Source organism: Dipodomys merriami, unplaced genomic scaffold (genome assembly GCF_024711535.1).
Source record: "Dipodomys merriami isolate MVZ:Mamm:240054 unplaced genomic scaffold, mDipMer1.0.p SCAF_78, whole genome shotgun sequence".
Classification (NCBI taxonomy): domain Eukaryota; kingdom Metazoa; phylum Chordata; class Mammalia; order Rodentia; family Heteromyidae; genus Dipodomys; species Dipodomys merriami.
This window is the reverse complement of record NW_027206379.1, coordinates 176430-203231: the sequence shown is the minus strand read 5'-3', so window position 1 is coordinate 203231 and position 26802 is coordinate 176430. Positions and strand designations below refer to the sequence as shown.

The 26802-nt window shown below is 50.0% G+C and overlaps 2 protein-coding genes and 1 long non-coding RNA gene across 4 annotated transcripts in view; 1 reads left to right on the top strand and 2 right to left on the bottom strand.

The window, feature by feature from the left end:
• Window positions 1–5041, bottom strand: part of LOC138818787 (DNA polymerase alpha subunit B) — a 33893-nt gene extending 28852 nt beyond the window's left edge. Inside the window, exons 1-4 of the mRNA XM_070009905.1 lie at window positions 4658–5041; window positions 1909–2033; window positions 1326–1417; window positions 576–633 (exon numbers count right to left, since the gene is read on the bottom strand). Of these exons, the coding sequence (XP_069866006.1) occupies window positions 576–633; window positions 1326–1417; window positions 1909–2033; window positions 4658–4736 (354 nt within the window). The 5' untranslated portion in view covers window positions 4737–5041. The remainder of the gene's footprint in view (window positions 1–575; window positions 634–1325; window positions 1418–1908; window positions 2034–4657) is intronic.
• Window positions 5042–5123: 82 nt separating this feature from the next.
• Window positions 5124–16962, top strand: LOC138818789 (uncharacterized). 2 transcript variants are annotated; one of them, XR_011369215.1, is made up of 4 exons: window positions 5124–5335; window positions 11191–11313; window positions 15739–15886; window positions 15994–16962. It is a non-coding gene; the product is annotated as an uncharacterized lncRNA (long non-coding RNA). The 2 variants fall into 2 exon arrangements; XR_011369214.1 differs by having other exon boundaries at window positions 15739–16962.
• LOC138818788 (solute carrier family 22 member 20) lies at window positions 8514–26419 on the bottom strand. Its single transcript, XM_070009906.1, has 10 exons — window positions 26042–26419; window positions 25867–25970; window positions 21897–22051; window positions 17270–17438; window positions 15982–16105; window positions 13102–13217; window positions 10823–11037; window positions 9694–9802; window positions 9395–9601; window positions 8514–8888 (listed from the first exon to the last, which is right to left on the bottom strand). Exons 1-10 carry the CDS (start codon window positions 26417–26419, stop codon window positions 8792–8794), a joined length of 1674 nt encoding a protein of 557 aa, XP_069866007.1. The 3' UTR covers window positions 8514–8791.
• Between the last annotated feature and the right edge of the window lie 383 nt (window positions 26420–26802).

The following is a 26802-nucleotide window of genomic DNA, read 5'->3' as shown; positions in this document are numbered from 1 at the left end:
AAATATAGTAGGAAATACAGGAGAATTCTGATATTATTTCCCATCAGATCTTTAAATGTTATGGTAATTTTATGGGTGTACGTGCCAGTACTGGGACTTGAACTCAGGGCCTCAAGCTCTCATTTGGCTTTTCCTCTCAAGGCTGGAACTCAACTATTTCATCCACAGCCTTACCTCCAGCTTTTTGCTGCTTAATTGAGAGATAAGATTCTCATAGACTCCAGCTCCAGCAGGCTTCAAACTGTGATCCTCAGATCTTAGCCTTCAGAACAGATAGGATTACAGGCATGAGCCATTAGTACCTGGCTGTTTTTGTTACTATTTTTAAAATGCTACTTATAGGGCTGAGAAGGTGGCTCAGTGGTAGAGTGCTTGCCTTGAATGCATGAAGCCCTGGGTTTGATTCCTCAGTACCACATAAGCAGAAAAAGCCAGAAGTAGCGCTATGGCTCAAGTGGTAGAGCGTTAGCCTTGAGCTGAAGAGCTGAAGGACAGTGCCCAGGCCGAGTTCAGGCCCCACGACTGACAAAAAAAAAAAAAGCTATTTATTCAATTTCTAAACACTTTATACTCACCTTGGAGGGTGTGGTGTAAGAGTTCAGTAGAGATTCTTCTTCTTCTTCCACTTCAATTCTAAACACATTGGTTAAGGAAAGTAACAAGCAAGGGCTGATTAAATAAGAAATATGAATTTCAAGTATTTTTTGTTGTTGTTGCTGCTCCTGAGGTTTGAACTCAGGAGCCTGAGTACCGTCCCTGAGCTTTTGCTCAAGAATAGTGCTAAACCACTTGAGCCACAGTTCCACTTTTGGCTTTTTCTGAGTAGTTTATTGAAGATTAGAGTCTCATAGACTATCCTGTCCAGGCTGGCTTTGAACCATGATCCTCAGATCTCAGACTCCCAATAGCTAAGATTAAAGGAGCGAGCTACCGGTACTTGACTCAATTTCAGAGTTTTTGGTAGTTTTTTTTTTTTTTTTTTTGGTCAGTTATTAGGCTTGAACTCAGGGCCTGGGCACTGTTCCTGAGCTCTTTTGCCCAAGGTTAGCACTCTTACCACTTTGAGCCATAACATCACTTCTCGTTTTCTGAATGAGAGAAGTTAATTGAAGATAAGAGTCCCATGGACTTTCCTGCCTGGGCTGGCTTCAAACTGTGATTCTCAGTTCTCAGCCCCCTGGGTAGCTAGGATTACAGGTGTGAGCCACCAGTGCCTGGCTAATTCAGGTAATTTTCGCTGTACCCAAATTACACATGCAAATTCAGACAAATGAGCAAATCCAGACATGTGGCTTGGTGGGAAGTCCTGCAGCAGCAAAGGATACAGCTCCTGTATAGAAACAATGTCTCTAGTTCCCGCATGGCCAGTGTTCTTGGAGACATTGTGCCAGGCTTTGGATAATTTTTTGCTCAGAACCTGAGGAATAAAATGTAGTCAACACATTATTCCATAGTCTTATAATAAAGATAGCATTTTTTCACAGCCTTAAAATAATACATTCAACATGTTACTCAGGAGGCTGAGATGTGTGGATTATAGTTAGAAGCTAACACCTGACAAAAACAAGCTCATGAGACTCTTATCTATAACCACCAAATACCCAGAGTGGCGCTATGGTTCAAGTGGCAGAGTACCAGCCTTGAATGAGCCCCAGTACAGCACACAAGCGACACACACACACACACACACACACACACACACACACACACACACACACCAAAGCAAAACAAAACAAAACAAAACAAACAAAACAGAAGACTGGGCTCAGGGCTTTTAAATATTTAGCCCAATCTGACATGGAGATCAGAATTCAGGTTTGATTCCAAAGCCTATACTCTTCTCAATACATCATACACATCCCTTTAACACCAAAGACCATGAGTAGTTTGCTTATATACTGTTCTTACCTCATGCTCAAAAGAGTTCAAGATGTCAGCTGTAAGGCAAGCTTTACCTGTGCTGGTACAGAAGGCCACCAGCTCACCCACCATTCCCTCCTCATTCTGTCCATATTGAACACAAAGGTCTGCCACTGCAGGAAGGGAAGTTGGACAGGTAAGGACTTAATTCATTGCAGCTTTGATCATGAAAAGCAATTAATAATAATAATGTTGTACGTATTCAGTGCTAAGCACTCTTCTAGGCACTGGGAACACAGTGAACAAAATAAAAGCATCCTTGTTCTCCTGAAGCTTACTACTGGGTAGGACAGAAAAAAAAAAATTAAATCTTTTTTTTTGGGGGGGTCTGGTCGTGGGGCCTGAACGCTGGGCCTGGGCGCTGTCCCTCAGCTCTTCAGCTCAAGGCTAGCGCTCTACCACTTGAGCCACAGCGCCATTTCCGGCTTTTTTTCTTTTTGCTTATGTGGTGCTAAGGAATCGAACCCAGAGCTTCAGGCATGCAAGGCAAGCGCTCTACCACTGAGCCACTTTCCCAGCCCCCCAAAAAATAATTAAAATATGTAACATATCAGATGGGTAAATATACTATGTAGAAAAACAAAACCAGGAGCTGAGAAGGTGGCTCAGTGGTAGAGTGCTTGCCTTGCATGCATGAGGCCCTGGGTTTGATTCTTCGGCACCACATAAGCAGAAAAAGCCGGAAGTGGGGGTGAGGCTCAAGTGGTAGAGCGCTAGTCTTGAGCTGGAGAGTTGAGGGACAGCGCCCAGGCCCAGAGTTCAGGGCCCACGACCGGGGGAAAAAAAAACCAAGGGGGCTGGAAATGTGGCTTAGTGGTAGAGTGCTTGCCTAGCATGCACGAAGCCCTGGGTTCAATTCCTCAGTACCACATCAACAGAAAAAGCCAGAAGTGGAGTTGTGGCTCAAGTGGTAGATTGCTAGCCTTGAGCAAAAGCAGCTCAGAGACAGTGCCCAGGCCCTGAGTTCAAGCCCCAGGAGCCAGGCAAGACAGCAGAAAAACTACTCCCAGAGGGAGAAGATTCCAAGAACTTAGTTTTAGACATGTAATTTGAGATGCCATTTAGACATTCAACTAGAATCATTCTGTAGGCAGCTGGACAGACCAGCCTGCAGGGAGATAAGAGGTCTCAGCTGAAATATATTTGGGAACCATTGGGCAATCACATGGAACAGAAATCTACAAGACTACAGGAGGAATGATAGTATCAAGCAGGAATACCAGACCTGAACCTCAGACACTCAGATGTTTAAATAAAGATGAATTTTCAGAGCCTAAGATGTGGTGAGAAACAAGGCTGAAGAAAACTAGAAGTGGCAGAGACACTGACAAGAGAAATGTTCTATTTCATATACTCATCCATTCATTTATTTTATTTTTGTGCCAGTACTAGGGCTTGAACTCAGGGCCTCACACTCTTTTTTTTTTTTTTTTTTTTGGGGTCTGGTCGTGGGGCCTGAACTCTGGGCCTGGGCGCTGTCCCTCAGCTCTTCAGCTCAAGGCTAGCGCTCTACCACTGGAGCCACAGCACCACTTCCGGCTTTTTTCTTTTTGCTTATGTGGTGCTGAGGAATCGAACCCAGGGCCTCATGCATGCAAGGCAAGCGCTCTACCACTGAGCCACCTTCCCAGCCCAAGGCCTCACATTCTTGATTGGCTTTTTAGATTCAAGGCTGGTACTCATCACTTGAGCCACACCCTCACTTCCAGCTTTTTGCTGGTTAGCTGGAGGTAAGTCTCTTTTTGTCCTGGTGTTGGCTTGGAACTTCTATCCTCAGTTATCAGCCTCCTGAGTAGCTTACTAGAATTTATTATAACTGCAAACCACTGACACCTGGCTTCACTCTGATTTTATATCTAAGCTAAGAAGTTCAATATGTTAGTAAGTGTGATTGAGACAGGTGAACATTCAGCCCGTCTCAAGAGTATTGACTTTGCCGGGTACCGGTGGCTTACGCCTGTAATCCTAGCTACTGAGGAGGCTGAGATCTGGGGATCGAGGTTCAAAGCTAGCCTGGGCAGGAAAAGTCCGTGAGACTCTTATCTCCAATAAACCAGTAGAAAACCGGAAGTGGTGCTGTGGCTCAAGCGGTAGAGTGCTCGCCTTAAGCTGAAGGACAGCGCCCAGGCCCAGAGTTCAAGCCCCACAACAGACCAAAAAAAAAGAGTATTGACTTCTAATTGCATCCTACCATTAGACCCTAAGAACCATTATGATGGAGAACTGAACTTAGAGGCAGGAGACCGGAGTTCACACAGCTTAGGCATTTTTGCTCAGTTCTTCCATTCTATAATAGAGGGAGGTAAGAAGCTCCCTAAAGTTACTTGCAGGGCTCAAACTTTAGGACGCCAGGCTATGGCATTCCTATTTGCTTGGTCACTTACAGCTCCGATGAGAAAAATGATGGATGGACTTAAGTTTAGGTTGGAAATGGAGACGCCGAGAATAAAAAGCTATGTTGTAAAAACACAAAAACCACCCACATCTAGGGTTACTAGGGTTCCAACAGCTGCCCCCAGCCTGAACTTACTTAGAGCACTTCTTGGACAATGTTTTTAGGATCTGAGCTGTACCCTCATGGGCACTTATAAACCCCTCCGAACCCCAAACCTCAAGGTTCAATTTAGTGCCTCTCACGCCCCCAGCGAACTCCTCAGAGGGTCTCGGAGCCCCCCGGGTCCTGGGCGGGGGACGCGGGCGTGGGGGGCCGGGCACCCCAGCTGGGTGAGGGACTCACATTTCTCAGACAGGGCGTCCTCGCAGTCCAGGCCGAAGATCTGCAGTTCCTCCACCAGCTGCTTGGTGGACACCAACATGGTGACCCAGACACGGAGCCCGGGTCCCCCGGCTCGGACCTGAGCCCCAAGAAGCCGGCGGACGTGGGGCGCACGGGCCCCCCGCCCCTCGGGCCGTCAGGCCGCCCCGCCGCCGGCCTCGAAGAACCTCAATCTTTTTTAATGTGGGAGCTCCACACTCGGGCTCCAAATGCCCTTTTCAACGGAGAGGCACAGTAACTTCGAGAGGGCACCCTCCCCGGAGAAAAGCTCTCCCGAAAACCTGCTGCACATCCAGCGTCCGGGAGGGCGGAAAAAAACCCGCCAAAGTTTGTGCACCGCGCGCACGCGCAAGGCTCGGGTCAGCCCCGCCCTCCCCGCGCGCCCGCCCCTCTGCGGCTGCGCACTTCGCTCCCGCCCCCGCTCTGTCCGCGCGGGGAGCGACCGCCCGCGCATCCCCGTTTCCCAGGCCTCGCCTTTCCGGCCGGAGCCCCGAAGTGCTCGTTTATTCCCCCTCTGCCTGGGGCGCAGGCGCTGTCGCGTCCTTGTCTTCGATTGCCCTAAGCGGGAGGGACGGCCGTGAGGTCCCCACAGCACCAGGTTACCGGCGTCTCCGCCCGCTGTTGGAAGGTTCGTTGGAGGTAAATAGTCTCACGGCGTTCCTGCCCGCGGTGTCTTCGAACCGCGATCCTCGGATCCCAGCTCTGAGTCCCGGGGCTTGCAGGCGAGAGCCGGCGGCGCCCGGCTCGTTGTAAGCACGGTACCCGGAGGCGCCGCCCGCGCGTGGCCGCCGGGGGGCGCGCTGTAGCGGCCTCGCGTTCTCGCCTGAGTGACTTCTTGGCCCAGTTCCACGCACCGTGTGTGTCACCGGAAATTAAGGCTTTCCGCGTAGTGTAAGGGTGTGGCGGGGTGGGCTGGTGGCTCCTACCTGTCATTGTAGCTGCGAAGGAAGCTGAGGTTTGAGGATCGTGGTTCAAAGCCAGCCCAGACAGGAAAGACTGTGAGACTCATCTCCAATAAACTACTCAGAAAACCAGAAGTGGTGCAGTGGCTCAAATGGTAGAGTGCTAGCCTTGAGCTGAAGAGCTGAGGGACAGCGCCCAGGCCCAGAGTTCAAGCCCCATGACCCACACACACACACAAAGAAAAAGAACAACAGAAGAATATACACTGAAATAATCACTAACAGTATTTCGTGCAGTTTTATTTAAATACAACAGTATCCAAATAGCTGCTACATGTTGGACAATAGTTGAAGTCATAAGTACATCCACATGTTCTTCCAAGTGACTTTTGGGATCCTGCTTGCCAACATTCTTTATTGCCAGCTGGGTGCCGGTGGCTCACACCTGTAATCCCCGTTCTTCAGGAGACTCAGATCTGAGAATCATAGTTCAGAGTCAGCCCAGGGACTGAAAGTATGTGACACTCTTACCTCCAATTAACCAACCAAAAAAGGACAGAGGGCCAATGGTGTGGTCCTGTGGGGACCATACATCCTTCCTCTCCAGGGAACCCTGGATTACAACACATGAAAAAAAAAAAAAGCAAGCCTGGGCTGGTGGCTCCCACCTAGACACATTTTTTTTTGGGGGGGGGGTCCGGTCATGGGGCTTGAACTCTGGGCCTGGGTGCTGTCCCTCAGTTCTTCAGCTCAAGGCTAGCGCTCTACCACTTGAGCCACAGCGCCACTTCTTTTTGCTTATGTGGTGCTGAGGAATTGAACCCAGGGCCTCAGGCATGCAAGGCAAGCGTAGAGCCACTGAGCCACCCTCCCAGCCCTCACCTAGACACATTTTAAACATTACACTGAAATTACAATTCCCATGATGTCCCTGGCTGGGCTGACAACTGCCTGCTATTAAGGCAAGGTTGTCACTGTCCTTTTTTGTTGGTTTTACATAGTACTAGACAAGTGTGCTTTTACTCCCTGAGTTACATGCCCAGCCCACTGTTGCAGTTTTCTTTTTTTTTTTTTTTTTTTTTTTGCCGGTTGTGGGGCTTGAACTCTGGGCCTGGGCACTGTCCCTCAGCTCTTCAGCTCAAGCCTAACGCCCTACCACTTGAGCCACAGTGTCACTTCCGGCCTTTTTCTGCTTATGTGGTGCTGAGGAATCAAACCCAGAGCCTCATGTATGCAAGGCAAGCGCTCTACCACTGAGCCACCTTCCCAGCCTGTTGCAGTTTTCTTGCTCATGTCTAACACTCTACCACTTGAGTCGTGCCTTTCACCTGGCTTTTGATTGATTGATTGGAGGAGTCTTTGGACTTTTCTGCTTGGGCTAGCTTCAGACTGTGATCCTCAAATCTTAGCCTGCTGATTAGCTAGGATTATAGGTGTGAACTGTTGTGCTTGGCTTCCCCCTGCCTTTTTAATTTACTCATTTGTGGAGGTGTGACAACAACTCAAATGAGAAAGCTCACATATCTGAGTATGGTAGTGGACAGCTGTGATCCCAGCCAGACTTGGGAGGCTGAGAGGCAAGAGGACCAAAAATTCTTGGCCAGCCTGTGTTACAGAGTAAGACCTATCTCCAAAACAAAAAACAAAATCGCCCAGAAAGCTCAGAATGCATTACTGACAAATGTTCCTGGATGTGTTCAACAGAAGGTGAAGCCCATGTGTTCGCTTCGGCAGCACATATACTAAAATTGGAAAGAAGATGAAGCCCATGATTCCATGGAGGGACTGAGGATTTGCTGAGTGTTGGGTCTCTGGCTAGTATTGGGAACAGAACCAGGGCATTGCACCTGCTCTGCCCCTGAGTCCCACCCCAGCCAGTGCCAGGGCCTAATACAACTCCCTGGGGAGTCACCTCCCAGGCCCTGTTCTTGGGACCACACTGCTAGAAGGCTGGTCTCAGAGGAATGTTAGGGACAAAGGCTCCGGCCCAGAGTGTGACATTTCTACTACCTCTGTTGTGTTACTCTTGGGCTGTAGGGGTTGAGCTGTGATATCATTTGATTCCAGGGCAACTACAAGAGAAATAACTGAGCCCTGGTAACTCATGCCTCTTATCCTAGCAACTGAGGAAGCTGAGATCTGAGGATTGCAGTTCACAGCCATCCTGGGCAAGAAAGTCAGTGATTCTTATCTCCAGTTAACCACCAAAAAGCCAGATGTTGAGTTATGGGTCAGATGGTAGAGCAAAAAAGTACAGGGACAAAGCCAGACGCTGATGGCTTATGCCTGTAATCCTAGCTACTCAGGATACTGAGATCTGAGGATCATGATTCAAAGCCAGCCTGGGTAGGAAAGTCTGTGAGATTCTTATCTTCAATTAGCAACCAGAAAACTGGAAGTGGTTCAAGTGGTAGAGTGCTAGCCTTGAGCTGAAGAGCTGAGGGACAGCGCCCAGACCCAGAGTTCAAGCCCCACAACCAACAATAACAACAGAAAAAAGCAAAATAGAAGAAAACTCAACTTTGGGCCAAGATTGGAATGCCCATGAATCTAGTGTCACTGGCAGTGAAAGTAAAGGTGAGGGGTGTGAGCATGTATCCAAGGTGTGGGCTGGACTTCCATGGTTCAGATGGCACTAGGTCATCCTAGGAGACTGCTGAAGAACCAGTGGTGGAAACATCCATTGCCCAAGTCTGGATTCACCACTCATGCAACTATGTATTGGGCTTTCTGCAAGGTCCACTTAGGGGCTACAAAGGCAGGAAAGGCCTGCTGTAGAGATGCTGTTCCCCAAAACCCCAGGAGGTAAGACACACACATATGTGCCTGTGCGCGCGCACACACACACATACACACACACACACACACACACACACACACACACACACACACACACACGGCAGGTTTGGAGATAGGAACAGTCAACAGTATTTTTATTATCATGAAGCACAATCTGTGCTTTGGCCCCCTAGAGATGGTTTCCCTGGTCTTTTATCTCTTTGTGATGCAGATTATTGGGCATTCCTCTGAGAAGTCTCAGCAGTGGCTTCTGCCCCACCGCCATGTCCTTTGGCTGACCTTGCTTGGAGTTCAGTGCCAGCTTCGCCCAGTATCCCCGGGAGAAACTCAGGGATGGGGAGGGCTGGGCACTGGCTAAGCTGCTGCCAGCTTATGCCAGGTTCCTCTTGGCAGCTTAGATGGTTTCCTTGAGGTGAGACGTGCCCAGCTGCTGAAGAGACATTTCTTCTCTCTTTTCTTCTGTATCTTTCTTGGAAGGACCCTCTTTGACTCTGTTCGAATGGGAATGGAAAATATCAGCTATCTGCTTATTTTCATCATTTGTCTATCTTGCCCATGCATCCTGTTTACTCTTAGCTGGCTCCATTTTGGGGATTTTTTTTTTCAAAGTTGCAACAATTTTGTCAGTGGGAAAGCATTTGAGATAAGGAGACCCTGATAAGAAAGGGGACTGGAATCTTCCATTCAATTCCCTATTCCCATGTGACTCATGCTCTTTTAAATCAATGATGGAAAAAAAACTTTTTTAAATTTACTTTGTCAGTAATGGGCCTTGAACTTCGGGCCTCCGTAGAGCCTGGGTGCTGGCCCTTTGCTTTTTCTGCACAAGACTGACATTCCATCACTTGAGCCACAGCTCCACTTCCTGGGCCTATTCTTGTTAGAAAGGCAACCTGGGAGGCATTGCTTGCTCTTATTTTCTGGCTCATCCTTCAAAGCTCCCACCCAGGCCTGAGCTACTTCCCTTTAGTCTCAGCCTGACAGACCCCACCCTCACCGTCTCTCCATGGCAGCGATAGTCTCCACCAGGGGCACATTGCGGGTCTCCATTAGGAAGCAGGTGACAGCCAGCCCCGCCAGCATTGAGGTGGCACCGAAGGCCACAGGTGGCAGGACTGGGTTGAACTCCCCCAGAGTGGTGATCAAGGGTGCTGCCAGACCCCCGATGCGGGCGTTGACAGAGGCGAAGCCCATCCCCATCTGCCTGTGGGAGGTGTGGAAGGGTCAGGAGCAGGCCCTGGTGTCAGAGGGCCGGGCAGCTCTCTTCCCAGGTGCCCCAAACCCCAGTGCTCCCACCTGATCTCTGTGGGGTACAGCTCTCCTGTGAACAGGTAAATGCAGATGAAGGAGCTGGCCAGGCAGCCTTTGCCCAGGGCCGCCTGGGCGGTGCGCAGGGTCTGCATGTCTAGAGGAGAAGAAGGAGGGAGGTTGAGCTGTGGGGAATGGGGTGGGGAGAGGGGAAGATTGGGGGAACCTCAGGAGGAGGATGGTAGGAGAGGATGTAGAAGATAAAACCAGGGGTCAGAAGGAGGAAGAAGCTGGGCTCTGGTGGGAGATTTCCTACCATACCCAGACCTGGGCCCTACCCTGCCCTATGCCATAGAAATGGCTATTATTATTATTGTTATTATTGTTGTTGTTGTCTGATCATGCATGCCAGTACTGGGACTTGAATTCAGGGCTACTCTTGGTTAGGGTTTTTTTTTTTTTTTTTCTCTACCACTTTTTGTTGTTGGGGGGTGGGGATTGAACTGAGGACCTGGGCTCTGTCCCTGAGCTTTTCTGCTCAAGGCTAGCACTCAACCACTTTGAGCCACAGCTCTACTTCTGGTTTTCTGGTGGTTAATTGGAGATAAGAGTCTCACAGAGGGCTAGGAATGTGGCTTAGTGGTAGAGTGCTTGCCTAGCATGCAGGAAGCCCTGGGTTCCATTCCTCAGTACCACATAAACAGAAAAAGCCAGAAGTGGCTCTGTGGCTCAAGTGGTAGAGTGCTAGCCTTCAGCACAGAGAGGCTCAAGGACAGTGCCCAGGCCCTGAGTTCAAGCTCCAGGACTGGCAAAAAAAAAAAAAAAAAGAGTCTTATGGACTTTCCTGCCTAGACTGGCTTTGAACCAGATTTCAGCCTCCTGAGTAGCTAGGATTACAGGTATGAGCCATTGGAAGCTGGCATTTGTGTGCCAGTAGCTCACAGCTGTAATCTTAGTTACTCAGGAGGCTGAGATCTGAGGATCATGAGTCAAAGCCAGCCCAGGCAGGAAGTCCATGAGACTCTTAACTCCAATTAAGCACCAGAAAACTAGAAGTGGTGCTGTGGCTCAAGAGGTAGAGCGCTATCCTTGAGCTGAAGAGCTGAAAGACAGTGCCCAGGTCCAGAGTTCAAGCCCCATGACTGACCAGAAAAAAAAAAAAAAAGCAACAGCTCACCTTCTGGCACAAACATGTTGGCAATGACCATGAGCCCAGCCAGAAAGAGGAAGGAAGCCACTGTGGCCCGGCGGCCAACATAAATCATGGTGGTGGTGGCCACCAGCATGGCAGGGATGTCGATTAGGCCAAACAGAGCCTGCACCAGGTAGATGTTCAGCCCGAACTTCTGTAGGTCCATGGCCACACCGTAGTAAGCCACGGAGTTAGAAAACCTGGAAAAGGTGGCAGAACGGTCATATTTCACCCATGGCTCACTGACCTGTCCAGGGCAGGGGACTTCTTTGCTCAGGGAGTTCAACGCTCCTTATTGTCCACGACATCCCCTCCTGATCTCCCGCGTGTCTGACTTTTGTTTTGAAATCCAGACTTCTCCTTCTACATCTTGAACACAGGCCCTGAGTTCAAGCTCCACTGCTTGTACAAAGAAAAGGATTTCAAGTCTTGGAGTTGGCATTCATGGCCTGCTTCTTCTCAGCAGGCAAAGGAAGGTGAGGAAGTAGAGGAGGAAGGGCTTGTCTGACCAGGCTGGAGGGAGAGCGCCACGAATCTTCCTTTTCCTGAACTGAGGTCTCTTGGGCTCTCCCACTGCCCAGGGTCAGGCTAACCTGCAGAAGGCTTCTCCACCTCCAGGGTGTAGTAACCCCTTATTCTGGGTGCCCCCAAACCACCAGACAGCAAAGACTAAGAACTTTCCACCACCAGACAGCAAAGACTAAGAACTTTCCCCGCTCAGAAGACACTATGTGGAAAATGAACTATGCAATTGTGGACAAGGACAGGAGGAGGTAACTGGAAGAAGGTGAAGGAAGGGGGTGATTGTCCAAAAAAAATAATGTGCAGGGGCTGGGAAGGTGGCTCAGTGGTAGAGAGCTTGCCTTGTATGCCTGAGGCCCTGGTTTCGATTCTTCAGCACCATATAAGCAAAAAGAAAAAAGCCGGAAGTGGTAGAGTGCTAGCCTTGAGCTGAAGAGCTGAGGGACAGCGCCCAGGCCCAGAGTTCAGGCCCCACAACTGGATTCCCCCCCCCCCGAAAAAAAAAAAAAAAAGTAATGTTCAGGATGATCGTGGCTCAGGCCTGTAATCCTAGCTACTCAGGAGGCTGAGATCTGAGGATTGCAGTTCAAAACCAGTCCAGGCAGGAAAGTCTGTGAGATCTTTTTTTTTTTTTTTTTTTTTTTTTTTTTTTTTTTGTGGGTCGTGGGGCTTGAACTCTGGGCCTGGGCACTGTCCCTCAGCTCTTCAGCTCAAGGCGAATACTCTACTACTTAAGCTATAGTGCCACTTCCGGTTTTCTGGTGGTTTATTGGAAATAAGAGTCTCCTGGACTTTCCTGCCTGGGCTGGTTTTGAATCTTGATGCTCAGATCTCAGCCTCCAGAGTAGCTAGGATTATAGGCATGAGCCATCTGCATCCAGCTGTGAGACTTTTACCTCCAGTTAACTATCACAAAAGCAGAAGTGAAGCTTTGGTTCAAAGTGCTAGAGTACTAACCTTGAGCAAAACAGCTCAGGGACAATGTCCAGGCCCTGAGTTCAAGCCCCATGACAGAAGGAGAAGAAGAAGAAGAAGAAGAAGAAGAAGGAGGAGGAGGAGGAGGGGGAGGAGGGGGAGGGGGAGGAGGAAGAGGAACCCCTTTGAATAACACCCTAATTATAGGGGCTGGGAAGGTGGCTCAGTGGTAGAGCGCTTGCCTTGCATGCATGAGGCCCTGGGTCCAATTCCTCAGCACCACATAAGCAGAAAAACCAGAAGTAGCACTGTGGCTCAAGTGGTAGAGTGCTAGTCTTGATCTGCAGAGCACAAGGACAGCACCCAGGCCCAGAGTTCAGTCCCCATGACCAGCAAAAAAAAACCCTAATTAGAACAATTTTTGAAAAATGTTGGCTCATGCCTGTAATCCTAGCAACTTAGGAGGTTGAGATTTGAGGATAACGGCTCAAAAACTAGCCCAGGTAGGAAAGTCCATGAGATTCATCTCCAATTAATCACCAGAAAACCGGAATTGGTACTGTGGCTTAAGTGGTAGAGCGCTCACCTTGAGCTGAAGGGCTCAGGGACAGCACCCAGGCCCAGAGTTCAAGTCCCACGACCAAAAAAAAAAAAAAAAAAAGGAGAGAGAGAGAAAAAAGTCTATGACAGTCTTATCTCAGATGAAGTAGGGCTGTGGCTCAAGTGGTAGAGAACCAGCCTTGAGCACAAAAGCCAAGGGAGAGTGTAAGGCCCTGACTTTGCACTCCAGCACCAACACCTACCCAAAAGCACGGCCCATCACTTACCATACCATCATGAGACAGCACGTGACCTTACGGATGGCTGGGGTTCGAAAGAGATCCAAGATGGAGCTGGAGGTGCGCACATTTGCAAACTCGCTGTGGATGTAGGAGCTCACCACCTGGGTGCAAAATATCTGATCAGGGAGAGCAAAGGACCTGGGGCCCACATTACCGTAGGAGTACCTCCATCTGAGGAAAGGAGGGCCACAATTTGTACCTTCTAGTAATATGGCCAGCTCTAGTCTCCTGTGGACAGATGGCTCCAGCTAATCTGCTTTCAGGGCTTTGAGATGCCCCATGGGCTCCTAGGCCTGCTCTTATACTCCTGAGATTCTGTGGTTGTGTAGGGACCCTCATCCCATTCCTCATATAGACTGAGATAATGTCAGACAGTGGTTAAAAATGGATCTGAAAGCCAGACCAGTGGCTCATGCCTGTAATCCTGGTTGCTCAGGAGGCTGAGAACTAAGGATCATGATTTGAAGCCAGCCTGGGCAGGAAAGTCCATAAGACTCTTATTTCCAATTAACGACCAGAAAACCGTAAGTGGCACAGAGGCTGAGATCTGAGGATCATAGTTTGAAGCCAGCCTGGGCAGAAAAGCTTAGGAGACTCTTTTCTCCAGTTAACTACCCAAAAAAGCCAAAAGCCAAGTGGTAGAGTGCTAGCCTTGAGCAAAGCAACAACAAAACAAAAATATATTAAAGACAAAAAACAAAAACTCAGGAACACCAGCATTCAGGCGCTGAGTTCAAGTCCTAGGATCAGTATACACACACACACACACACACACACACACACACACACACACACACGCTTCTGAGTGAACTTGTCATCACACACACACACACACACACACACACACACACACATGCTTCTGAGTGAACTTGTCATTACCCCATTGTATGTTCATAGGCAAATTTCCTGATCCATTTGCATTTTAACTCCTCACTGGCAGAAATGAGACATTTGGGGCTGGGAAGGTGGCTCAGTGGTAGAGTGCTTGCCTTGCATGCATGAGGCCCTGGGTTTGATTCCTCAGCACCATATAAACAGAAAAAGCCGGGAGTGGTGCTGTGGCTCAAGTGGTAGAGCGCTAGCCTTGAGCTGAAGAGCTGAAGGACAGCACCCAGGCCCAGAGTTCAGGCCCCACAACTGACCAAAAAGAAAAAAAAAAATGAGACATTTAGTGAGATTCTATTTATATGTCAAGGCATTAGTACCGTGCCTTGTGTGGAGCTAAATAAATAGTATTGCATTACTAATCAGCTGGCTGGCTTCTTTTGCTGGGCCTGGACAGAAAATGTGAATAGGTGAGAATTAGCCCTTCTAATGGGTGCAGTGCTGGGCCCTTGGGCACAGGAGGCCTTGGGGCTGGACTTGCAGACTCAGATGCCTTGAGCCGAGGGCTACAAGCCTGTTGCACTGGCCTTCAGAAGCCAGTGATTTAGAGCTCTAGGCACACAGTGGGAGCTGCTCTGTGCTTTAACCACCAGCAAGCTGAGCAGCACATAGCAGCTTCCAGCAGCAGTGACTTAAGAGTACAGCAGGTAGCACCTGCTAGTGTTCAGTTCCCGATTCGGTCTTAAGTATTAGGATCCTAGTTTTAAAAGTTGTTAGTGTTACAGCTCTTCAGGCCTCGAGTGTCAGGACCACTGGCCCTGTTAACAGCTCTTAAGCCTTGACAATAGCAGACTATTGGCTCTAAGTGCTTAGCCCTCTAGAACTCCTCCAGCAACCAGGACCCACAGACTCCTGACTTTGGCTCCTTACAACCTTACAGCTCAGGAGTCTGAGCTCTCTGCTGTCCCCTCACCTGTCATTTTGTATACCACAGCTCTTGTCCCCTGTCAGGTTTCCTCATTACCACTCTATCATTGTCACTGCCACCTCCACTGGTAGACTGCTTGCCTTGCATGCATGAGGCCCTGGGTTCGATTCCTCAGCACCATATAAGCAGGAGAAGCTGGAAGTGGCGCTGTGGCTCAAGTGGTAGAGCACTAGCCTTGAGCTGAAGAGCTAAGGGACAGCGCCCAGGCCCAGAGTTCAAGCCCCACAACCAAAACAAAACAAAAAAACCCTGAGCATTAAAAGGTTCTTTACAATAAAGGTTTCATGAAAATGCAGCACAGAATTAACAACCTTAATAGCATTAAGCAGTACTTAGTAGTATTTAACAATGCTTGATACTGTATGATTCCTGCCCAGTGCCCAGGGAGAGGGGTCCCTCTCTTCTGTCTCACATATCCACAGTAAAAAATAGTTATCTGATAATAACTGGCATTTATTTTTTTTTCTTTCTTTTTATTGTTGGTCATGGGGCTTGAACTCTGGGCCTGACCAGTGTCCCTCAGCTCTTCAGCTCAAGGCTAGCGTTCTACCACTTGAGCTACTGTGCCACTGCTCGTCTTCTGGTGGTTTATTGGAGATAAGAGTTTCATGGACTTTCCTTGCCTGGGCTGGCTTTGAACCGCAATCCTCAGATCTCAGCCTCCTGAGTAGCTAGGATTACAGGCGTGAGCCACTGGCGCCCAGCCATTAATAATTAGTATTTAGAATGATACTTTGTCATTGGTTTTCCAGTATTTTTACTTTGTGCTTACTATTTAAAATTTTTCATTTTTATTCATATTTTGACAGGATGTCAATGTAGATGAGATTATTTCCTAATGACACCGATGAGTAAATGAATGAATGCCCCAGGTCACACAGCCATTCAGGCTGATTGGGCATCTGCCTGGAGCCTTCTCTGCCCTGTGCATTCCCAGCCTCACTTCCTGGATGGCAGGTGAGTCTTGAGAAACTAACCAGATCCCAGTAGGACTGGGGGCTGCCAGGAAGACAGAAGCTCATTCGTTGCTTCCTTCCTCACCCACCACTTGCCTCTGAGGTCAGCCTGTCCCCTTCTTCCCGTCTTCCATTCATCGCTGCTACCTTCTGCAAGTTCTGCACAGCCTGCTGCGACCTGCCATGTAGAAGGAGCCATCGGGATGACTCTGGAAGCCACCTGGGACAGGAAGAGGAAAAAGAAGATCTGGGAAGGTGGCTTAGTGGTAGACTGCTTGCCTTGCATGCATGAGGGTTCCATTCCTCAGCACTACATAAGCAGAAAAAGCTGGAAGTGGCGCTGTGGCTCAAGTGGTAGAGCGCTAGCCTTGAGCTGAATTGCTGAGGACAGAGCCCAGGCCCAGGGTTCAGGCCCCACAACTGACAAGAAAGAAAGAAAGAAAGAAAGAGGACAAAGAAGGCCCAGGGCTGAGTGGGGCTCATTTCCCTCTCCAAACCCAATTCTGAGGATCATAGTTCAAAGACAGCCAGAAAAATCACCAAGATTCTTATCTCTATGCAGCAAAAAGCCAGAACTGGAGCTGTGGTAGAGCTCCTGCCTTGTGCAAAAGATCCAAATGAGAGCATGAGGCCATGGGCTTAAGCTCCAGTACCAGCACACACACACAAAGATGAAGTGCTCCACTGTTTTTGAATTAGGAAGACACCTTCCCTCCTTCCCTTTCTTCCTTCCTTCCTTCCTTGCTTCCTTTCTTTTTCTTTCTTTTTCATTTATTTATTTTTGTAGCAGATCATACAGAGACAACAGCATGCCCAGCATTGTATCTGGCTCTGACAGTGGCTGTTGGTCTTGAATGAATCATAGACTCACTCTCAGCTGTACCTCAGTTGCCTTAAACTAAGCATCATGGGGTCATTGTGAGGCACAAAGGATTTGATGAAGGCAAAGTCACTCAGCAAGAGGCTGGGAATGTGGCTTAAGCCCTGGGTTCAATTCTTCAGTACCACATACACAGAAAAAGCTGGAAGTGTCGCTGTGGTTCGAGTGGTAGAGTGCTAGCCTTGAGCAAGAGAAGCTCAGGGAAGTACCCAGGCCCTGAGTTCAAGCCTCAGGACTGATATATATATATATATATATATATATATATATATATATATATATATATATATATATATATATATATATATATATATATCACGCATGTTCTAGAACCCCTTGCTTATGGGACAGGTTTTACCAAAGCTTCCTTGACTCCATTCACCAGTTCTGGGGACCCTGTGTGACCCCACCAAGTCCAGAAAGTCCCAGCCACTACACACCTCCCCTCTCCATGGGGTCCACACAAGGGACGCACCCTTCAGCATTCCACTTTGCTGAACGTACCAAGAGTAGAGGAAAAAGATCAGGAAAGGAGCAGAGACAGCAAACTGCAGCCACCGCCAAGGGCGGATCAGGTACGCCACTCCTGCCAGGATGAGCTGGCCCATGGTGAAGGAGTAGCCCAGCAAGATGCCCGCCACAGTGCGGCCCCGGGTGGGCATCCACTCCACAACTGTAGAGGAAACACAAGCATGCTCAGCCGGACTTGTCTATCAGGTGGTTGTTTAATCACCCCAGCCCTTTTCACCACAGTGGCCCCTTAAACTCATCCCAAGATTCATTTAGAATAAGCATCCCTACCTCACTTCATATACCCAGGGGGAGGGCCAAAGAACTCACCAGAACCACTGACATGACAGAAGCTTAAATTCATGGGACCTGAATCTTAGTGTAGAAAAATGCTACACTAGAAGTAATAAAATGAAAAGCTAGAAGTAATCAAATGAAGGTTTAACAAATTTAACTCATAAAAATGAGAAATATGATCCGGGCACTGGTGGCTTGCGCCTGTAATCCTAGCTACTCAGGACCAAGGTTCAAAGCCAGCCTGGGCAGGAAAAGTCCGTGAGACTCTTATCTCCAATAAACCACTCAGAAAACCAGAAGTGGCGCTGTGGCTCAAGTGGTAGAGTGCTAGCCTTGAGCTGAAGAGCTGAGGGACAGCGCCCAGGCCCAGGCAGGGTTCAAGCCCCATGACCAACAAAGAGAGAGAGAGAGAGAGAGAGAGAGAGAGAGAGAGAGAGAGAGAGAAACATGAAGCCATAAAGTCAGGAGAGGAAGAGAGAGCCAGAGAGACAGGGACAGGGACAGAGAGCTAAAGAGACAGAGAAGAAGGAGGAGGACGAGGAGGAAGAAGAGGAGAAGGAGGAGAAAAGATAAAAGAAAAAGGAAAAATGTTGTAACTTAATAAGATACCATTGCATTGGAAGAGTTCTTACAAACCAATAGGAAAATGACCAAAAGCCAAAAGAAAAATGGTTGCCAATGGCTAATGCCTGCAATCCAGTTTACCCAGGAGGCTGAGATCTGAGGATCACAGTTTGAAGCCAGCCCAGTCAGGGAAGTCCATGAGACTCTTATCTCCAATTAACCACAAAAAGCCAGAAATGGAGCTGTGTCTCAAATGGTAGAGCACTAGCCTTGAACACAAAAGCTCAACAACAGCAGCGAGGCCCAGAGTTCAAACTCTAGGACAGGGGGAAAAAAGTCAAAAGATGCGAAGGATCAGTAGAGAAGGAAATAAAATAGTTCTTAACTGTAAGAAAACATTCTTGCCGGGCGCTGGTGGCTCACGCCTGTAATCCTAGCTACTCAGGAGGCTGAGATCTGAGGATCGCGGTTCAAAGCCAGCCCGGGCAGGAGAGACCATGAGACTCCTATCTCCAATAAACCACCAGAAAACCGGAAGTGGCGCTGTAGCTCAAGTGGTAGAGCGCTCGCCTTGAGCTGAAGAGCTGAGGGACAGCGCCCAGGCCTGGAGTTCAAGCCCCATGACCGACAAAAAAAAAAAAAGAAAAAAAAGAAAACATTCTCGACCTCATGCAAAGACAAAAATGCAAATCTTTAACAATAGCACAGTCTGGAACACCTTAAACATCCACTCATGGGGGACTGGTTAAGTAAGTTAGGACATACTTGTACAAGAAAGCCACAACAGCTGGTGCTGGTGGCTCACACATGCAATCTCAGCTACTCGGGAGGCTGAGATCTGAGAATCATGGTTCAAGCTAGCCCAGGCAGGAAAGTCTCTTATCTCCAGTAAATCACCAGAAAACTGAGAGCGCTAGCCTTGATCTAAAGAGCTGAGGGACAGTGCCCAGGCCCAGAGTTCAAACCCCCTGACCGACCAAAGAAAAAGAAAGAAAGAAAGAAAGAAAGAAAGAAAGAAAGAAAAAAGGCAGGAAGGAAGGAAAGCAAGCAAGCAAGCAAGCCACAACAAATTAGCAGGGACATTTCTTTCTAGTGGCAACGAGCATGCATGTGCCATCTGCCAACAAGTCCTGTTATTTCTGCCTTCACAATTTCGCCCCATCTGTGTCTGCTCTGCTGCCACCTCCTGGTCTGGTTTCGCCTCTGCTCTTCCTGAGACAGCAGTGGCCTCTTACCTGGCCTTCCTGCTTCTGGTTTGATATCATCTAACAGTGACCAAGGTCAGGTTTCAGATCCTAAATCAGGTCTTTACTCAGCTCAGAATCCTCTAGCACTTCCTGTCTCATTCAGAGTTAAAAAACCACACTCTTTAAAGTGGCCCACGCGGGCTGGGAAGGTGGCTCAGTGGTAGAGCACTTGCTTTGCATGCCTGAGGCCCTGGGTTCGATTCCTTAGCACCACATAAGCAAAAAGAAAAAAAGCCAAAAGTGGCACTGTGGCTCAAGTGGTAGAGCGCTAGCCTTGAGCTGAAGAGCTGAGGGGACAGCGCCCAGACCCAGAGTTCAGGCCCCACAACTGGATCAAAAAAATAAATAAATAAAGTGGCCCACGCCTGTAATCCTAGCTGCTCAGGAAGCTGAGATATGAGAATCTTAGTTGGAAGCCAGCTTGGGCAGGAAAGTCCACAGGACTCTTATCTCCAATTAACCTGTAAAAAGTCAGTGGTAGAGGTATAGCTCAAGTGGTAGAGTGCTAGTCTTGAGCTAAAAAGAGTACATGGCCCTCAATTCAAGCCCTAGTACTGGTACACACAAAAAAGTGGCCAAGTATCTCCCATCGTCCTCCTGGTCCCTAGGATTTCCCCTCCCCACTCCTCCCCCACCTCTGACCTCATCTGTCATAAATACACTCAACTCTGCTTTAGCCACAGGGACCCCTTTGCTCTTGAGCCTGGGCACATGCTGCTCCTGTAGGAGGGACTTGCCTTTCCCTCTGCCTGGAATTCCTTCCCTCATGCCTCGGCAGGGCTCACTCACTCTGAGAACTGCAATTTAAACTGCAGACTTTGGGGCTGGGAAGGTGGCTCAGTGGTAGAGCATTTGCCTTGTATGCATAAGGCCCTGGGTTTGATTCCTCAGCACAACATAAGCAGGAAAAAAAAAAGCTGGAAGTGGCACTGTGGCTCAAGTGGTAGAGCTCTAGCCTTGAGCTGAAGAGCTGAGGGACAATGCCCAGACCCAGAGTTCAGGCCCACAACCGGACCCAGAAAAATAAATAATAAATAAATAAACTGCAGACTTGGGTGGGCAATGTGGCTTAGTGGTAGAGTGCTTGCCTAGCATGCTCGAAGACCTGGATTTGATTCCTTAGTACCACATAAACAGAAAAAGCCAGAAGTGGTGCTGTGGCTTAAGTGGTAGAGTACTAGCCTTGAGCAAAAGCTCAGGGACAGTGCTCAGGCCCTGAGTTCAAACCCCAGGACTGGAAAAAAAGTCTGTAGACTAGCTTACACCTATAATCCTAGCTACTCAGGAGACTGAGATCTGGGTAATAAGGTTTAAAGCTAGACCAAGGAAGAAAGGTCCATGAGACATTTATATCCAAAAAAGGCAGAAGTGGAGCTGTGGCTCAAGTGGTAAAGTTCTAGCCTTGAGCAAAAAACTCGGGGATAGTGTCCAGGCCCTTGAGTTCAAGCTCCAGTATCAGCGCAACAAACAACAAACAAATACAAATAGTTATGGACGGCTCCCTTGTACCAAGCCATTGCCATTTTTACCCATTTGGTAGGGGCTCAGGTTCCCATGTGGCACTGATCACCTTCTGTGTGTGTGTGTGTGTGTGTGTGTGTGTGTGTGTGTGTGTGTGTGTGTGTGTGTGTGTGTGCCCGCACGCCCGTGTGCGCGTGTGCTGGTACTGTGACTTGAACTCAGAGCCTTTTACTCTCGTTGGGCTTTTTTGCTCAAGGCTAGTGTTCTACCATTTGAGTCACAGGTTTTTGGTGGTTAAATAGAGGTAAGAGTCTCATATACTTTACTACCTGGGCTGACTTCAAAGATGAACCTCACATCTCAGCTTCCTGAGCAGCTAGGATTACAGGCATGAGCCACTGGTGCCTAGCTGTTTTTCCATTTTGGATAACTGAGGGTGGTGGCTGTTTCTCAGTGCTGGTCCCAGGAGCAAGCTAAGTAGCTTAGGTAAAGCACAGGCGTGGGTAGGTCTGTGTCCAGGGTGGATTTTCTGCTACCCCACAATGCTTTCTGCCAGGACCTCCTGGGACCTGCTAGCTAGAAAGAGGGCTGAGCCTGGTGTGCTAAAGGCTTTGTCTCTACCCAAAGAAACCAGCAGCCTTGCAACCCTAGCAAGCCCACCCTGCTTAGAGCCCAGAGACTTCGGAGCTGCCTGCAGCCCTGGGAACTGTCATAGCTCACCTCTGTGATTCCCCTACACCTGGCACCCAGCAGGCACTTAGTACATGATCAGTGTTGACTAACGCACAGATTAAATAACCCACAGCTCCTCAGCTTACAGATTAGGAAACTAAAACCCACAAGAGGGAAAGGCCACCAGGGCCTATCACTAGCTAGCTGCTGGCAGGGCCATGATCTGAGAATGGGGAGTCTCCTGGGTCTGGACCCCAGATGGTCAACTGAGATCCTAGATGAGAATCCCAACAACACGAAATAGGATGGGCCACATGGGGCCGCCACTCCCCTGACTCCAGCCCCCCCAGGCCCTCAGAGCCCCGCTGGGGTGCACTCACCTAGGGAGAGGGAGTTGAGGATGATGCCGGAGAAGGTCATGCCCATCAGGAACCGGGAGACGCAGTACGCGCTGAAGGAGTCCACCAACGCCGTGGCAGCCCCCGAAACCGCCAGCTGCAGGTATGACCAGATTAGGGGGGCCTTGCGGCCCAGCCTGAGCCCAGGGAACAAGCAGAGCATTAGGGTTCTGGGAGCAAGCTGCCACAAAGTGGCAGCCTGCCTCCAGCCATTCTCTCTCATATGGGGGCATCAAGGCCGGGAAGGGAAAGCTGGGGTGCCTGGTAAAAGCCAGCCCTCAAAACAGGACCCATCATTTCCAGGTTCAAGGCACTGGTTCCGAGGCTGGTCAGAGAGGGGAGGAAATAGTGGGGAAGGAAATTGGAGAGATTTACCCTGGATACTGGTAGCACACACCTGTAATCTTAGCTACTCAGGAGACTGAGCTCAGGATCGTGGTTCGAAGCCAGCCTGGTAGGAAAGCCCCTGAGACTCTTATCTCTCATTAACCATCAAAGAGCCAGAAGTGGAACTGTGGGTCAAATGGTAGACCACCAGCTTGGAGCAAAAAAGCTAAGGAACAGCCTCCAAGTCCTGAGTTTAAGATCCAGTAGTGACAACTAGCTCCCCCCCAAAAAAAAAAATTGAGAGAGATAGAGAGGCAGAGACAGACAGAGGGAGAGAGAGATTGGCTCCAGGTCACATAAAGCCAGCGATTCTACAAAGACCAGAGGTAGGGGTAGCAGGTAGAGAGGGGATAACCTGAGCATGTTCTGGGTAGAAGGGCGCCTCAGCCTAGAAATAGCAGGGGGAGAGGTGTGGGGGAGAGGTCCCCCAGGCTGCAGAAGCAGGACCCAGGATCTGGTCTACCAAGGAATTGATCATTAAACAGTGGGTGAGAAGAGTCCAAGACCAAGGACGCGGGGTTAACTACACTCTGGCTGCGGCATTGCTCCCTTGCAAAGGTGGGTTCAGGGGGAGAGGACAGAGGCCAAGAAGGGGGTGCCAGTGTTTCCTTACCACATATCCTAAGACATACTCATTCCTACCTTCCTTTCTTGGGGAGGAAGATGCGTCACATGGGACAAGGGCCATGTCAGCCTCGCTATGAAGGGTCTGAGGTGGGAAGCACAGGGCTTTCTACACTCTGGGGAGTGGGGTCTGGAGTCCAGCAGCCCTCTCACCTGAACAGAGGGGGAGGGAAGAGGGCAGAAGACAGAAGAGAGGAGGAAGACTAGGGAAGGCAGGGGTGGAGGTGGAGGAGCGGACTTCATCAGAGCCTTTGCCAGGCTGCATGGTCCGAGGGTGGGGTGTGGCTATGGAGGGGTAGCCCATCCACACATCAGATGCAATGGGGACACTAAGAATCCAGGAGGTCATCGGAGGCCGGAGGCTGGCCTCTGTAATCCTAGATCCTAGCTATGCAGGCAGTGAGATCTGAGGATTGCAGTTTGAAGCTAGCCTGGGCAGGAAAATCCATGAGATTATTTCTTCTTCTTCTTCCTCCTCCTCCTCTTCTTCCTCTTCTTCTTCTTCTTCTTCTTCTTCTTCTTCTTCTTCTTCTTCTTCTTCTTCTTCCTCTTCCTCTTCCTCCTCCTCCTCCTCCTCCTCCTCCTCCTCCTCCTCCTCCTCCTCCTCCTCCTCTTTCTCCTCCTCCTCCTCCTCCTCCTCCTCCTCCTCCTCCTCCTCCTCCTCCTCCTCCTCCTCCTCCTTCTTTTTGTCCTGAGGCCTGAACTCGGGGCCTGGGTGCTGTCATTCAGCTCTTCAGCTCAAGGCTAGCACTCTACCACTTGAGCCACAGCGCCATTTCCAGCTTCTCCTGCTTATGTGGTGCTGAGGAATCAAACCCAGAGCTTCATGCAGGCAAGGCAAGCACTCTACCACTGAGCCACCTTCCCAGCCCTCCATGAGGTTCTTATTTCAAATGAATTACAAAAAATGCCAGAAATGGAGCTATGGCTGAAATGGTAGAGTGCTAGCCTTGAGCAAGAGAAGCTCAGAGACAGCGTCCTGGCCCTGAGTTCAAGCCCTAGAACTGCTGTGCAGGTGTGCAGGCACACACACACACACACACACACACACACACACACACACACACACACACACAAATCCAAGGGTCTCCAAAGTGGAGACAAAGTCAGGGGCTGGACCATGTGTGGATGTACTAGGACTTGTATAATAAAAATGGGGGCAAGGCTGGGAATGTGGCTTAGTAGTAGAGTGTTTGCCTAGCATGCATGAAGCCCTGGGTTCAATTCCTCAATACCACATAAACAGAAGAAGCTGGAAGTGGCACTGTGGCTCAGGTAGTAGAGTGCTAGCCTTGAGCACAGAAAGGCTCAGGGACAGCGCCCAGGTCCTGAGTTCAAGCTCCAGGACTGGCAAAAAAAAAAGTTGGGGGGCTGGGGGCTGGTAGGCCATACCTGTAATCCTAGCTACTGAGAAAGCTGAGATTTGAAGATCACAGTTAAGGACAGCCTGGTCAGGAAAGTCTGTGAGATTCTTTTTTTTGGGGGGGGGGAGGGGGGTCAGTCGTGAGGCTTGAACTCTGGGCCTGGGCACTGTTCCTCAGTTCTTCAGCTTAAGGCAAGCGCTCTACCACTTGAGCCACAGCACCACTTGTGGCTTTTTCTGCTTTTGTGGTGCTGAGGAATCAAAACCAGGGCAAGCATACAAGGCAAGCACTCTACCACTGAGCCACCTTCCCAGCCCTAGATTCTTTTTTTTTTGTCGGTCGTGGGGCTTGAACTCTGGGCCTGGGCACTGTCCCTCAGCTCTTCAGCTCAAGGCGAGCGCTCTACCACTTGAGCTACAGCGCCACTTCCGGTTTTCTGGTGGTTTATTGGAGATAGGAGTCTCACGGTCTCTCCTGCCCGGGCTGGCTTTGAACCGTGATCCTCAGATCTCAGCCTCCTGAGTAGCTAGGATTACAGGCGTGAGCCACCAGCCCCCATCCCAGCCCTAGATTCTTATCTCTAATTGTCTACCAAAAAGCTAGAAGTAGAGATGTGGCTTAAGTGGTAGAGTGCCAGCTAAGTAAGGGAGTGAGTTCTGACCCTTAATTCAAGCTATAATACTGACATTAAAAAAAAAAAAAAAAAGAAGCCGGGCGCTGGTGGCTCACGCCTGTAATCCTAGCTACTCAGGAGGCTGAGATCTGAGGATCGCGGTTCAAAGCCAGCCCAGGCAGGAGAGACCGTGAGACTCCTATCTCAAATAAACCACCAGAAAACCGGAAGTGGTGCTGTAGCTCACGTGGTAGAGCGCTCGCCTTGAGCTGAAGAGCTGAGGGACAGCGCCCAGGCCCAGAGTTCAAGCCCCACGACCGACAAAAAAAAAAAAAAAGAAAAAAAAGAAAAGCCGGGTGCCAGTGGCTCACACCTATAATCCTAGCTACTCAGAAGGTTCAGATCTGAGAATTGTGGTTCAAAGCTAGCCTGGGCAGGAAAGTCCATGAGACTCTTTTTTTTTTTTTTTGGGGGGGGGGGGGGTCCGGTCATGGGGCCTGAACTCTGGGCCTGGGCGCTGTCCCTCAGCTCTTCAGCTCAAGGCTAGCGCTCTACCACTTGAGCCACAGCGCCACTTCCGGCTTTTTTCTTTTTGCTTATGTGGTGCTGAGCAATCGAACCCAGGGCCTCAGGCATGCAAGGCAAGCGCTCTACCACTGAGCCACCTTCCCAGCCCCTCCATGAGACTCTTATCTCCAATGAACCACCAGAAATCCAAAAGTGGAGCTATGGTTCAAGTGGTAGAGTGCTTGCCTTGAGCTGAAGTCCAAGCTGAGGGACAGCGCCCAAGCCAAGAGTTCAAGCCCCACAATTGACCAAAAAAAAAAGTTCAGAGACAGAGCCCAGGCCCTGAGTTCAAGTCCCATGACAGCCAAAAGAAATTTAAACACCAAATGAAGGCTGTGGCCTAGGGCTTTCTGGCTCTTGCTTTGAGTCTGGGGCCCCCTCAATCCCCAGGGCTCACCTGTCCGCCAGGCCGCCAAACACAGCGGCTCCCACTAGCACTCCAGCCATGTAGACAGACTGCGCCAGGTCGGGGAGGCTGCGGGCCTCGCACACGAGATCCCACTGCAAGTGAAGAGGGGACCCTCAGCCTTGGCCATGGGAAGCAGCCGCCATGCCTTCCAGCCCCCTCTGACCTCCATCGCGATGGTAGATGGGAAGACGCTGCGATCGTAGACCCAGCCTTCCTTGCATGTCTCCGTGGCTGCCTGGTGGATGGAGGTGGTGTTGGGGCTCAGGAGGGCCCACTGAGGCTCCATGAAGCGCTGGCATGGCTCAGGGACCCCATGCTGGTCCAGGGGGACCACGGCCCTCAGCCAGGCCGCTGAGTCATTGGTGGTGGCCCCCGTGTGGTTGGTGGGGTGCCGACAGTAGTGGGGGGGCACGGCAGCTGTGAAGTTCTGTAGGAAGGTGTGGCAGGCCAGCAGGGCACAGGGCAGCAGCAGCAGGGTGGTGTAGACCAGCTGGAAGCACCCCACGCCGCCCAGGGCATCCAGCAGGTCTGTGAAGGCCATGGCCACAGCTCCTAGCCAAGGCTCAGCCGGCACTGACCTTATGTAAAGGGGCCAGGGAGGGGGCAGGGGAGAGGTGAGGCGGGGAGGGGGAGGATCAGGCCAGGGGTTAGGACCACAAATGCCCTGGGTCCAGCAGCTCAGAAGGGTCCAGTTACACCTCACAGGAGGCCGCGATTATCCCCACATCTGCGTGGCTCCCTCCCCAGACCTCTTCTTCAGGTCTCTCTCCACCCTAGAGGCTCACCTTGCAGCCCACCACCCAAACCGACAGGCTCAGCGGCCCTGCTTCCAGCCCTCCCCACAGGACCCAAGGGTGAACGAGGCCTGGGGCCCATTCACCACATAAACAGAAAAAACCAGAAGTGGCGTTGTGGCTCAAGTGG